This window comes from Vicia villosa, linkage group LG1 (assembly GCF_029867415.1).
Source record: "Vicia villosa cultivar HV-30 ecotype Madison, WI linkage group LG1, Vvil1.0, whole genome shotgun sequence".
Lineage (NCBI taxonomy): Eukaryota > Viridiplantae > Streptophyta > Magnoliopsida > Fabales > Fabaceae > Vicia > Vicia villosa.
In genome coordinates, this window is record NC_081180.1 from 199,558,217 (window position 1) to 199,573,883 (window position 15,667).

The window sequence follows — 15,667 nt, forward strand, 5'->3', positions numbered from 1 at the left end:
TTGGTTAACCCTAATTTGTTTCTTAAAAATCCCAAGGCCCAATACTGCATATAAAAAGACTGCAATCCTATTTTGGAACGCAGACAGAAGATTGTGTATTGTGAAGAACTGTTGTTCTGTAGTTGTCTCGTGTGATCCAAGCAATTGTCTTTAATGATTGCGTTGGAATAAGTTGTGTATGATTAATGTAACTCTAAGCTTTTAATCACGAGCGTGTGTCTCTTGATTGAAGCTTTTAAGTGTTATGAGAAGCTGGTTAAAGAGTTCGTGGTGAACTTATCAGAAGAATGTGGCAACAGCAGAAGTGTGGACTTCATAAAAGTGTTTATGAGAGGTAAGGGTGTCTCATTCTCTCCGTCTGTGAATAATAATTTCTTGGAAAGAACAGATGAAGCTCAAACTGAGCTTGAAGTAACATACAACAAAGTTTGTCAAGTGATCACAGCCAAGCAAGTAAATAGCTTGCCTCTAAAAGAGAAGCTAACTGCAAGTAAGCTGAGCATCAAGTATGCAATGCTTCACAAGATAGGAGCAGCTAATTGGGTGCCAACAAATCACAAGTCCACTATTTCAACTGTACTTGGGAGATTTATATATGTTGTAGGGACAAAGGCAAAATTTGATTATGGAACATATAACTTTGACCAAACCATGAAGCATGATGGAAGCTTCAGTATTAAGGGTCCAATTGCGTTTCCATCCCTCCTGTGTGGTATAATTTTGGATCAGTATCCATACATTCTCAATGAACAGGATGTAGTGTGCAAGAGAGAAAGTCCCTTGGCCTTCCATTATAAACTGTTTCAGGGTAAACATGTTCCAGACGTTGTCATAACATCAGCTGAAACTTTCAAATTTGGAACATCAACCAGCAAAGCAGAAGTCATAGCAATGCTAAAAGAGACTTGCAAAGAGCTGGAATCTAGAAAGACGTCTCTTGAAAAAATGATACGTACTCTGGAAATGGATGAGAATGAGGAATTTGCAGATACTAAAGAAGTGGAAGAAGAAAATGCTAGTCCTGCTGATGGCTCTGAGAAAGAAAGTTCTTCAGACACCTCAAGTGGGTCTGAATCTGGGCAGTAATTGAAGCTAGAGTCTTGTTCGTTTTTTTTTTTGTTTTTGTTTTGATTTTGTTTATTTCATTCTCTTTCATTTAGCTCTGTCTGTTTTATTTAATTTAGTTCAGTTTAAGTTTTTGTTGAACGTATTTAAAACTTGGTGAGGGGGAGATGACATTTTTTTTTGGCTTTGGCAACTTTTGTGGCCAAACAGGGGGAGAAGTAATACATGTCACCCCAGAGCAACAAGAATGGTGGTTGTGTGTGATCAATAATACTAACTTGCTTATTTTTATGTTGATCTGTTTGTGCTTGTGCTACTTTTGTGGCTGTTTGTCTGGTTTGTCTAAGCACTGTGTGCATACTGGTGATGTATGTTGTTTGTTTTGAATTAGCTTGTTTTTATTGTGTTTTGGTTATCTTGTGTCCGCTGCAAGTATTTCTTTGGTATGGTGTGACAGGTTGTTTTAGCCAAAAATTTGCCAAAGGGGGAGGTTGAAGGTGTTTTCATGTTGGCTGCATTAATGGTAAAACATACCTGGTTGATATTGTGTTATGCAGGTTGCATATGTGTGAAGCTAATACAGGTCCTGTAGTGAATGTCATGATCGATGTCATGACATCCGTGTGTGACAGCAGGAGCTGTTATTATTTATTAAATGTGTTTCCTGATTTATCTCAATTATCAATTTAGGAAACCTTTTATTGTGTGCTGAATATTTCGTCCAGAAGATCCTGCTGACAGCACATTTTGTAACAGACAGATGGCGTGTGAATTAGGTTAACTTGGTTAACCCTAATTTGTTTCTTAAAAATCCCAAGGCCCAATACTGCATATAAAAAGACTGCAATCCTATTTTGGAACGCAGACAGAAGATTAATGTAACTCTAAGCTTTTAATCACGAGCGTGTGTCTCTTGATTGAAGCTTTTAAGCAGATCAAGGTGTGTTTTTAAAGAGTGTCTTCTCTATGTAATTGTTATATGTTTATGTGTAATCACTGCTGTGATTGAGGGGGGGTGGAATGGAGATATTCCATATCTAGGGAGAACCTAGGTAGAAGGGTCATTAAGTAGTGATTAAGTGAGAAGTTGTAAATGGGGGAGTTTAGCTTTGAATTGATACTACTAATAGTGGACTTCATCCCTGGCTTGGTAGTCCCCATAGTAGGTTATTTGAACCGAACTAGGTAAACAATAATGTGTGTTCTTTATTGTTTTTATGATGTTCTGTTATTACTATCTGTGTTGCGCAATTGTGGATGTCATAACATCCAGTTTGACATCGAGCGTGTGTTACTAGAATTTTCACAATTAAGAGCCCATGGATAACCATGGATACAAGGGGTGCTTACACCTTCCCTTTGTATAACCTACCCCCCGAACTCAATCTCTTTTAAAGGTCTTTCATGTTCTTTTCGCCTTTCTAAAATTGGGTAAAATAAAAGTCGATGGCAACTCTTGCTATCTACACATTTTTAAAAAGTCAGTTCTCCCACCGTGTTACAGAGAAAGACTTAAATACAAAATAATGCCCAATTTTGGAGCTCTCTTGAGATGTCGCAATGGTGATGATGTGATGCAGAGCTTGAAATCTGCAAAGGATGTTGTGATGAAAGATGACTATGAATCGCATGGCCTTATTCTGGCATTGTATTTTGCGGGGGATAAAGAGACAAACTCTCTTGGGGACATGCTATGTAACTCTTGACGATGAAATGGCAATGCAGAACATGCTTGCCATCTTCCTTTGACTAAGTAGTCTTACTTATAAAAAAAAGGTGTCGCTACCGCGAAAATTAACAGAGTCGCCACTAACATATTTATCCTGAAAAGGAAGGGAATGCCAGCAAACCACAAAACAAAACAACGGTCTCACGACCAGAGAAAAAGGGTAAGGGAGTCGGTTACGCGAGGGGAAGGTGTTAGCACCCCTCGCGCCCATCGTACTCGATGGTATCCACGCCTGTGTCTAAAACTATGGGTGTGTAACAAATCTACGCTAATCTGGACTAAAATGAATGCAGAATGTAGGGAAAAGAAAGGATCGTGCTCGCATGGGCCCTACCCCGCTGCCTACGTATCTGTTTTGCAGAATCAGAGCTACCGTAGCTCGGCTAACTAATTTTTGTTTGTTTTGTGTTTTTTAGGTGAACAAGTTACATTCACACTCCGCTGCTCGACCTTTGGAGACTTATGCTGGGAATGGAGCGGAAATAACAAGCTCTTAAGAAAAGAAAATCAAAGAGTGTGGTTTGTGTTTTAAAGAATGCATGAGGAAGACCTAAGCTAAGGGGGAAAGCTTGCTACCTAATGTTATCATACAAAGGGTACAAGTATAAACTAAACTAACAACCTACGAGGGAAAAGGGGAAGCAAACAATGAGCACACAAACGAGCATCCGCTCGTAAAGCAAACAAACCAACGGTACTGACCGAATGGTAGAAAAGCGGTCCCGCCATAGCCAAGGGGAGCATCTCAACCCAAGTCAACCAAGCATTAGACCTCGCGAAAATGATCGGGCCATAGACAAGAGCGCGGACCCCTCTCAGCAACGGAGCCGTCACAGATCGTAAAGGAAAACGGTGCGTGCGTACACCGAGCATCAACGTCGAACAACGCGAGCTATAAGAAAGGCGGGGGTCCGGCTGCATGAACCATTTTCCTGACATACTCGATAACAAGATCTTTTGCAAGTTCGGAAGCGAACAACGCGAAGCGTGCGCATAATGAACAGACTCGATGAGACTAGGCGGGGGTTGATTGCAAACCCTTCCCGCGCGCCTTCCATGACGACTTAACGGAGTGCCATATAGGACTTATTACACCGTGACTCCCTGCCGCAAAGCACAAATATAAACACACCAACAAAAATAGAGCCTCTTTCGAGGACTTCGCCAGATGCATGTCTAGGTCCTACTTCTCATGTTAAAGGATGATGCGAGAAAGCGATAAAGTGCGAGAAAAGTAAAATGAAACGGGATCAATACCAAACGGATGATGATCCGTAAACTAAAGCGAAGCAAAGCGAAGAAACTAAGAATCCCGCAAGCGAGCTAGCAAAGCAAAAGCAAATAGTCAGCACACCGATTAGCCACAAAAGCACACAACGATCAACGTATGCATCAAGCATGATCACAATACACCTGCAAGAGGAACAAGCAAACCAAACAAGCAGATATAAAGTAATAGTGATCGTGTCTCCCGGATGAGAACACGATACGAGTGAATAGGATTGTGTTCCGCAAGTGAAACGGAACACACAAGTAACAAGTTCCGATCGGTATCTATCCAAGAGCCTTGCACACTAGCACACAAGTTAGAGATAACAACCATCGCAATCGGAATTGCGTTATTACCATAAAACGAAAAGAAATCGACAAGTAAGGTAAACATGAAATGGACAATGAAACATCAAAGAGAAATCAAACATGAATGATCTACAAGTTAATGGAAACTAAGCATCTAGTAAGATAGTACATCTCATAAGCTTTCCGACGATATAAAGAACGTGCAAATCGGAGTTACGAGTAAAAAGTTATGCAAGATTGAAGTTATAACAGAAAACACAAAATTACACACAGGAACCGGTTCCTGTATAGGACAACCCGGTTCCTAGTACTAAAAACCAGAGACAGGAAACTGGGAACCGGTTCCCACCTAGGGACAACCCGGTTCCTGGTACAAAAACACAGAACCAATAACATTTCATACAGCTGGGAACCGGTTCCCACCTAGGGACAACCCGGTTCCTGGTGCAAAAACACAGGGGGAAAAACAACGCAGGAACCGGTTCCCACCTAGGGACAACCCGGTTCCTGGTACAAAAACACAGAAAACCAGCTATTTTGGATTGAGTGGGAACCGGTTCCCGCCTGGGACAACCCGCATCCTGGCGTAGCAAAACAGGTTTTTATGCATTTTTAAGGCTCCGGGGCCATTCGCACTCAATCCAAAACCGTTCCAACTTGAAATTAGAGCAAACAAACATTGAAAATTCATGCTATACGTAAATTCTCGAATCAAATGAGTCACATATCAATAAACATGCTACGTGCGACGCGTCAAGCAAGGCAAATATTAAGCAAAAGCACTACACATGCATTTGTGCAAACACTTTGAGTGCGACACAAGTAACATACATGAACATCAACAATTAAGCACACAAAATCATCCAATAATCACGGATTCGAACACGAATATCACAATTCATCATCAACGAGCAACAATTATATGCAATCAACATAAAATCCAAACACAATTCACATGAATATGACTAATTCAAGCAAGAAACGAACAAATTCACCGATCAATCATCATCAATCATCCATTAATTGAGAACAAGAGGCGGATCGGGATTCGAATTCACATAATAATCAACAATTAAGCACTTAATTCGAGATCCGAAAGCTTACCGAATGAAGATCTAACCGAAGCGCGAACACGAACACGATACGAACGCGAACACGACACGAACGCGACGCGAACTCGAATGAAATCCGGAGGGAGAGAGAGTGAGGGCGCGCGAGATGCAAGGAGAAGAGGAGGAGAAATTCGAACTTCCGATCTTGATTCTTCAATCCATGTTCTTGATCTTGATGAAGATTGATGAGTTTTGATGAAAGTTTTATGTGATTTGTGGTTTTGATCTATGAGAATTGAGAGAGAATTGAGAGAAAGTGTTTGTGAAGAAACTTGGTGAATGGAAATTATGAGAGTCCTCCCCTGATTTGTGAAGAGCAAAATGTTTATATATTGTCAACGCGAATTGTCCAAATCGCCCTCGGTGCGTCTTATTTTGGCTCGTTTTTAAGGAAACTCGGTTCGGCTCTGAATTCCGGAACGAAACCAATGCCACTGTGAAGATGACCAAATTTGTGACTCATCGCCGCGAGAATCACCTCAATCCGATAAGCGATGAAGAAAATACGCGCGTTTGAATGGTGAGAAACACCGACTCATCTGGTGCGACTGTGCAGAATTTTATCAGTACCGCTCAAAGAACTCGATAAAACCCTATCTTCGGCTCAGAATCTGAACAGGCATGTGTGACGAAGAATCGAAGCTAACGAAATTTCCAAGAAAATGCCGCCGGAGTGGATTTCATACGATAAAAATCGAAGAAGTTATGAATTTTCAAACTAGGCGCGACACACTCGAAAACACACTTTTTACCGTAACAATGCGACGATCCTTAAAATTCTGGGAATTTCCCGTGCATAATTGGCCTTCGGTCCGAACATATGAAATCTTGGTAATGATGGTACGGAGCTCCAGTTAAATTTTCAAGTGAATCCAACCAGCGGATTGGGAGATATGAATTTTCCGAGGTCCGAAACCCTACATTCAGCACTGTCTTTCACTGTGAAATCTCAAATAATTTGCAAATCTGGCAACCTTCCTCAAAGAATTGGCTTCCGAGCCGAACACGAAAGTTGTAGATATCGTCGAAACAGTGGGGACAACGCGGGAACTTAGCTCATATCACATTCCAAATATGACTTGCGAATTTTCTCGTATTTCCACTATTTAAACCATTTTTCACGCCTTTCTTCTTAAACCCATGAAAACTCTTTATTATTTTTCTTCAATTTTTTGAATGACGAAATAAACGTCATTAATAAATTATAGCTCAAATAAAGAGGGCAAATTTTGGGGTGCAACAAAAGGTAAATAAACTTCCCCTTGTTTCGGATTTCCAATCACGAAACTGGTCTTGGTTTCTTCTTAGCAGGTATTCCACCTGTAAGGTTTGAAATAAACTTCCCCTCGTTTCAGATTTCCAATCACGAAACTGGTCTCAATTTCTTCTTAGCAGGTACTCCACCTGTAAGGTTTGAAATAAACATCCCCTCGTTTCGGATTTCCAATCACGAAACTGGTCTCAGTTATCTTGAAATAAACCTCCCCTCGTTTCGGATTTCCGATCGCGAAACTGGTCTCAGTTATCTTGAAATAAATCTCCCCTCGTTTTGGATTTCCAATCACGAAACTGGTCTCAGTTATCTTGAAATAAACCTCCCCTCGTGTCGAATTTCTAATCGTGAAACTGGTCTTAGTTTTCTTTTGGACGATATCTCAGATAAAGAGAAAATCTCCAAAGTTTCGATTCTTTATCATACTTCTCGCCGGACGAACTATTTTCGGGAGAAAACTGTCATTCATCGGCTAGCTGGGGAGTTAAAAAACTGTTTTACTGAGGAAAACTGCCATTTATCGACTCGTGCTAGAGATTGGACGAACTGTTTTCGGGAGAAAATTGCCATTCGTTGATTAGCTGGGAAATTGATGAACTGCTTTTGGAAGAAAACTGCCTTTCATCGACTCATGCTAAGGATCAGATGAACTGTTTTCGGGAAAAAACTGCCATTCGTTGACTCTACGTGAATTCTTATATGAGAAAGCATATGAATTGTCTTTGGGAGAAAAATGTCATTTCTTGACTCCGATGGGGACTTTCATGTGAGAAAGTGGACGAACTGTTTTCAGAAGAAAACTTCCATTCACCGACTCCGCGGGGATGGGGATGAACTATTTTCATAGGAAAACTGCTATTCATCGATTCTGACTAGGAGAATGGATGATCTATCTTCGGAGGAAAACTGCCATTCATCGACTCTGTGGGGATTCGCTGGAGAAGTCCCCTGAATGTAACAAGACTCTCATGTGTTGACCTTGGCGGAGAACTTTGTCTTGTAGAAAAAGTGCTTGGTCACGATTACCATCCTGACTTGGCTGGCGACTTCGCTGAGGAAGTTTGGTGAAGATCTTTGCTAATAGACACCTGTTGACAGGGGTAATGCTTGTTTGTCTTTGAAAGAACTTTACTCGGAAATCTCCTTTTTGAGGTCCATGTGATTTAGGCGATGGTATGATCAAAACCTAACTGAACTATGTTGACTATGCATACTTATGATAAATGAATGCATGAAGCATGAATGAATGTTATGTCTATGATGATGAGAATGAAAATGAAGTGTGATATGAACCTGAACTGTGATATGAACGTGAAATGCCGAGGATGTGAATCCTCGATGTACGGCTGGAGTTTTCTTTCGTTGATCAGAAGATGCTTCCTCTTGAAAGGTGCAACATCACTCAGTTGGGGATACCTGGCTACCGGTTTCCGCTGCTGAAGTGAATCTAAATGATTAGAAGTGAAGATCCATCGCCGAGAGACGTTCGCAAAGTGATCTCTTTGGGGAATTAATTCCCTGAGTCTCGACCGTTATCGGAGCAACTATTGGTGTTCTTTATAGTGTTCACAAACATTAGAAAGAAAAACCACCTTTATTTTGCAAGTAAAATTCATTTTATTTTGAAAACGTTTGTTTCAAGAAAATGACTATTAGACTTTAAAAATGTCATTTTAAGATACTAAATAAGACACGATTACAAATAAGAAGGCATAAGGCTCAAATTGTTATTTATGTCAAATGGTAATCGGCCGAAGGCGTGATTCCACGGAGTATTTACAAAGTTGGAAATTGGTAATTTTAGGGAAAAGGGCGACGTTGAAACGTTATGACCGTTATGCTTCCCTTCAACTTTTGAGTTCCGCTGTATTCGAGCTTCGTAGAAAATGACCTATTGACGATGAAGACTTTGCAGGGGAAATTCTGGATGAACAAGTTTGTTTGAACGTAGTTACTTGCCATGTATCCCTAACTTTTGCGTAGATTACTCCTTTCCGGTTTTAAATCTGTCGGGATTGATTGATTTATTTTTGAAGTCTCTAACTTTTATCTGGATCGCCCTTTCGCGTTATCAATCCATCGAGACGCTCTTTTTTGCCTAAGTTGCACTTTGCGTGTTTTCAACCTAGCGAGTTGTTCTTTTGATTGTTTAGGTGAAGTATTTCTTGATTGCGTCGACGTTTAAAGGACAGGTGAATTCTTCTCCATCCATAGTCGTGAGTATTAAGACACCTTCCGAGAAAGCTCTCTTGACCACGTATGGGCCGTTATAATTGGGAGTCCCTTTGCCCCTGGAATCTATGAGAAAAGATTCAATCTTTTTTACCACAAGGTCGCCTTCTTTGATCGCACGAGATCGAACCTTTTTGTCAAAAGCTTTCTTCATTCTTTGCTGGTAAAGCTGTCCATGGCATAAATATGTCATTCGCTTTTCCTCGATTAAGTTCAACTCATCGAACTTGTTTTGACACCACTCAGCTTCAGTTGATTTTGCCTCCATCAAGACTCTCATTGATGGGATCTCAATCTCTATGGGGAGGACTGCCTCCATGCTATATACAAGGGAGAAAGGAGTTGCTCCAGTGGATGTATGGACTGACGTATGGTATTTGTGAAGAGCAAAAGGTAGCATTTCATGCCAATCCTTGTAAGTGACGACCATTTTCTGAATGATCTTTTTGATGTTCTTGTTAGTTTCTTCTAGAATTCCATTCATCTTGGGTCTGTGACGAGTTGTGATGTTCAATCTTGAACTCTTCACAAAGTTCCTTCATCATTTTGTTGTTCCAATTTGACCCATTGTCACTGATTATCCTGTTAGAGATTCTGTAGCGACAGATGATATGGTTTTTGTTGAACCTGACCACGACTTGTCTAGTTACGTTTGCATATGAAGCTTCTTCGACCCACTTGGTAAAATAGTCTATTGCTACCAAGATGAAGTGATGTCCATTCGAAGATTTTGGCTCGATCATTCTGATCATGTCGATTCCCCACATGGAGAAAGGCCACGGGGAAGAGAGTATGTTGAGAAGAGATGGTGGCACATAAATTTTATCGGCGTAGATTTGATATTTGTGGTACCTCTTGGCATACTGGTAGCGATCTGATTCAATGGTCAGCCAGTAATAACCTTCTCTCAGTATTTTTCTTGTCATGGTATGTCCATTGGTGCGTGTACCAAAGGAACCTTCATGGGTTTTTCTCATGAGTGTGTCCGCTTCATTATATGGAATGTCATGACATCAACTCATGACATCGCGCCTGCAGAACTGGAACATGAAGATTCAGTATAATACTCAACAGATACAGAATAATCTATGGAATATTATGTAATCCTATATGGCACAAATTTAAAGGTCAATAGAATCAAGTCAGAATATTGAAGAATCAAATCAGAATATTATAGATTCAGTAGTTTCTAATTTAGGAGATAAATTAGGAAACTTGTGATTGCAGACCTTTCTTTTAGCAAAAGATATCTGCAGATTTGTAACAGCCAATAGTGCTACGATTTGTAAGCCCAAGTCCAATTGGGAATAGGTTATAAATAGAAACCTTTGTAACCTAGTTTAATATAGAAAACCGTGTTTAGAAAAGATGTAGTCATTAGGGTTTCTATAGGTAGACCACCCAGGCTGTGGGATGGCTGCCATGTCCTTCTCGAAACCTGTAGGTAAGAGAAGTTATTGTTCTCACTCGAAACCTGTAGGTAAGAGTTGAGTCTTATGTTCTTGATTGAAGCTGTGAAGCAAGATCAAGTTAGTGTTTATTGTTAATTATTTAAATAGCTGTTGCAGGGTTGTAACAGTTAGATATCACTAGGGAGTGAGAAGAGGTTCTCTTGTCTTAGATGGAGTTCTAAGATAAAGGTTGCATTGGTTAGTGAATAGGTAAACCAGAGGTTGTTTATCTGTTAACCAGAGGTTGTTTACATAAAATAGTACTACTAATAATGAAATCTTCTTCCTGGCTTGGTAGCCTCCATAGTAGGTAGTTAAACCGAACTGGGTTAACAATTCACTGTGTTATTTGTCTTCTACATTGTATTGTTTATTCAGTCTTGGATGTTGTAACATCGTATATAACATCAGGTTCAGGTTTGATAGCGTGTCCAATTACAAAACCAATAAAGTTTACAATCTGGTTATGTTGACTGAACTAACATGATCCCAGTACTCAATAGACTCCTTCTTCCTAGGGGTAATCAAAAATTGGGGATCTTTCTGTTCTGCCTTTGCTAAGTTGATAACATATCAGATGTCTTGACATCTTGAGTCTGTCATACCAGAATTTCAATTGATATCACAGCAGGCATCCTATCTATTTTTGGATGAGATCCATGGGGGATACTTTCTGGTTGTGTTGAAGGTAGAAGATTGATTGAACAAGGAGTGTTCATATTGTATGGTCCCTTGAAGTAGAGGATGACCTATATGTGGAGGATTAGACCAACATGACCATAGCTATTGATGCTGGAACAAGAAGAGCTAAATCCAAAGGCTTCATGCGGGAGTGAAGAATTTGAATTGAACTGTTCAGTCTGTATCTATGTACATAGAAGAAAAGTATCAAAAGCTTCATGCGGGAGTGAAGATGTTGATAAGGTATCCTCTGTACCTATGTGGTTTTATCAGGTCAGGAATTTGGTTAGATCTAGTATGTTGCTTGGTGTAGAAGCAAGCATTATGCAGGGTTGAGTTACATTCAATCCTTGGATGTCATGCTTACAATCGGTTCATGGAGTAAGCATTGTGTAACTTCTGTTGATATATGGCTATTTTCCGGTGCATAGCCTCTGGTGCAACCCCTACTGTAAAATAAAGATTCTAGGGTTATGTGTATTCAACAGAATGTGTGGCAGAACCTTACAGCTATAATTAAAGTGTCAAAGATACTTGAGTAATCTCTCAAGTCCACTCATAATGGCATGATTTATTAGAGCTGATGAATGTCAACTAATCAATGATATTCATAATCATCTGCAAGTGTGAACCTTGAAGAGTTTCAAGGCTGGAGTGTTCCTAGAAGGAGGAACAAATGTCCTACCAGATGTTGGGACATTAGTACTGGTGTGCAGCTACCAGCTGAAGAACAGATGTTCTATTGCTAAACTAATGTAGTGTGAGAACATTGGTTTGGAACCTACTCCTGGTCTGGAAGAGGAGACATCTAATTATAAGTTGATCAGGACACAATCAACATGTACTTCTACTCCAAATCTTATTTTATGGGAGGTTAGAAGTAAAAGCTCAGTGCTAAAGAAGACTCGTGAAGGTATTCTTTTCTGATCCTTTATGCTTAAATCAAGATGAGCTTACATCTGGTATTTTCCTCTGATCAAAGGAACCAGATATGTGAATTTTAATTCATAACCATAAAGCAGTTGTTGGAGCTGAATATTGTATCTCAACCATAGTGAAATATGGTCATGAATGCTGACTGCCCTAGTTGTCATCCGGAAGGGGCGGTATTCTTTTTGGATCAAGGAACTCAGATGGCTCAGAAGAATCTGACTAATTCAGTGTTATGCCATAACTGAGTCTGTTCTAGAAACCTAAATGAGGGAATCTCCTCTATAGGTACAGACTATGGCATCCATCATCTCAAAATCAGAATGAAAGTATGAAGAAAAGCTTATTGAGATGTTGGCTATTCTATTCCTTGATATGATTGGATATTGCTGATAATTACACTCTTTTGTTTCCACCCCAAGTGCTATGAATTAGATGTTAACCAAGAACCATGAGTGAAGATGTCATATCATATGTTACAACATCATCTTAAAATCTTTAGTTTTTTTTTCCAAGAGGAAAATATATAAGTGTGAAGAGGTGTTCAGTCAGAATATTCTAGTGTGAGTAGTAAATTCTAACTGACTAACTGATAAGTACTTTGACGGGAGACTTAGTACTTATTAAGTGTAAACCTGGATGCAAGACTGAGAAGAAGAAATCAGTCAAGATGAACTAGTGTGAGTGTCATACCCCAAAATTTGCCTATATCATTTCTCCTTTCAAGCTCATACCAAAGTTCAAGACTCAAAGACACACTCTCCTAAACAATGGCTCAATAAACTAGGGTTTTGAATTCTCTAAATAAAATCAATGAATCAAGGTCCCCAATGGATTTCATTTGACTTATGATGTTTCAAACTATCTCTATGACAAAGTACAAGCTTCAATTCCAAGGATTGCCCAGTCAATTGCTCAGAAAGTCAACAGTCGACTAGTTTTGACCTAAAAGTCAACTGTGGTCAAAGGACAGTCAAAACTCCTGATTTTTTGTCAACATTCTTATTTTGAAGTATCATTCATCATTTGATCAAGGATTGATCATGATTCATCAAGGAAGGTTCAGAAATCAACAAAACCTAAAGTTTCTAAATTAGGTTTTTTGGCCTAAAAGTCAACTGAACTTTGACCAGTCATAACTTTCACATGGAACATCATAAATTTTCCATCCAACGCTCAATTTGAAGGAAATTGAATTCCCTACAACTTTGTCTCTCACATGCCAAGTCTAAAAATGCTTCAATTGAGAGATATGGATCAAAAGATTATAGGTCCTTTTTTAAAAGTCAACCAAAAGCAGTTTTTTGTCAAAGCCCATATCATTAAGATAAAATTTTCAAATGGAAAAAAGCTTCAAAAGTGGCTTGTAGAAGACATCTTGAGGTTTCTAAAAATTCCTAGAACTCCTCCATACCTTAAAAATTGATGGAGATATGTCTTGTCAAAGTCTACTAATTTTGAAGGAAAAAATGTGAAGTAAAAGACCTCAAATTGGATTTTCTTGCAAATAGACCTAATCTTTTTTGGCCCAATCTTGTTCCCCAAGTCATCTAATATATCAAATCCCATTGCCACGAATTTATGAGATTTGTTCGATTTTATATGAATTTTTTACTCATTTAAAATTGAAATAATCAAGTAAAAATCAAATATTTGGTAAAAGATATGATTTGGATCCAATACAATCATCAATAATGTCTCAATATCAACCAAATTTCGAGCAAAGAAAGAGTGGTTGGAAAAGATTAAAATTAGGCCAATTTTAGAAAGATTTAAAATCAAATTTCTATCAAACCTCAATCTTTAGATTTAACAAGATTTGGACCAGAAATATTAACCTAATTCAATCCCTTATAAGTGCTGAACATCTCCAGATGCCAAGGACGGATTTTTGGTGTAGCCTCAAGAACCCTTATTAAACTCTTGAAAATTCAAGTTCAAGCAAAATTCGGAATCCAATTGGCAGCCACTTGTAGAAGGATTTGAGGATTAATTCGCGTTCCAGGAACATCAAGGAAACTTCTCCAATTGAGTTCAAGGTGTGAAGCATCACGAATCATCCTCCCTAAGCCACGGTTTGTATCTAAAATAAACCAGTTTCAATTCCATGTATACATGCATCTTTAACATGATTTGATACTGGATTTGTGTTTATCTTGAGTTTCTGATGATTTATGGATGGTTTGATTTAAGCTTTGAGTTTTTCTGCCCACAGGTGTTTATTGTAATAGAGTAGGACTATTAAACTGTTTTATTTTTCTGCTATGGTTAGTAATCCTAGGGAGTGCAAGCCTGCTAATGAATTTAGTTTGCCTAAATTATAAGATAAATATAACTGAACTGAATCACTTGATTGTGCCACACACACACCTTTGGGGTAACCTCTCTTATTGCCTTGTTGCTTGTTTCCTTTTAATTACAATTTTGAAATAGTCAAGTCCCTCGATTCCGAGGATACCTAAGCAAAACAAATGTTACTCTCAGTTCATCATCAAATGATCTTGTCCCTCGAAGTTGCCTCGATAAAACATGATGATTGTCCCAATTGCTAAGGTATCCTCGCATGATGCTTAAAAGATTAATGACTATTATATCCTTCCCTAAGACTACTTGCCCCCTTTATGGCAGGGACAGCCCTGTGGCGAACAATAATTTCGATGACCCTTTTCAAATCCAATGAAAGGACTACCTGCCCTCTTTATGGTATGGATAGCCCTTTCAAACAGAGAAGCTTAACGAACAGAAATCTTAAAATTAGGGTAGTTGCTACTAATTGCTTGCTCTGATATAAATTCAAAAATCTTTTTTCACACTATCTTTTCAAATACTTTCAAAAACAAGGCTACGCTTATTTACAAGCTAAAGTCCTTAACAAAGTTTTACTATTCACACACTACATTTCAAACATTTGAAAACAAAAGTGAGCTAAGCAATTAAGAGCCCATGGATAACCATGGATACAAAGGGTGCTTACACCTTCCCTTTGTATAACTTACCCCCCGAACTCAAAGTCTTTTAAAAGATCTTTTTCTATTCTTTTAGCCTTTCCAAGTTGGATAAAATAAAAGTCGGTGGCGACTCTTTCTATCCGCAACATTTCAAAAAGTCAGTTCTCCCACCGTATTACAGATACCAATAATTATGATAATTTCAATTATAAGCCTCAAGTTGTATAACTGATTTAAGTATATATTTGTATACCAAAAATAAAGTATAAATACAAGAACAGTACAACACATGAATCATCATTTGGATTTTCACCTGCAACATGAACATAATGAAAACTATTATGTTTAGATTTTGACGGTAAAAATCAAAGTGGTAGTGATGCAAAGAAAATGAGTGACCAAAAATAAAGTATAAATACAAGAACAGTACAACACATGAATCATCATTTAGATTTTCACCTGCAACATGAACATAATGGAAACTATTATGGTTAGATTTCCACGGTAACAATCAAAGTGGTAGTGATGCAAAGAAAATGAGTGAAATGACAATGATTATCTAACAATCAAAGTGGTAGTAAGCAAAGAAAATGAGTGTAAACATGATAATGTAGAAACAGTCCTACATACAAAAGAGCTCATTTAGACCAAGAGATAACGTAGAAATA

General features: G+C 38.7%; 1 protein-coding gene across 1 annotated transcript; it reads left to right on the plus strand.

Moving 5' to 3' along the window:
• Nucleotides 1–327: 327 nt before the first annotated feature.
• LOC131662530 (uncharacterized) lies at nt 328–1,086 on the plus strand. The gene has a single exon (XM_058932347.1). The coding sequence runs from the start codon at nt 328–330 to the stop codon at nt 1,084–1,086; it is 759 nt and encodes a 252-aa protein (XP_058788330.1).
• Nucleotides 1,087–15,667: the final 14,581 nt, after the last annotated feature.

Excerpts from the sequence above, each read along its gene's own strand:
- LOC131662530 (XM_058932347.1), top strand. The coding sequence starts at position 328 with ATGAGAGGTAAGGGTGTCTCATTCTCTCCGTCTGTGAATAATAATTTC.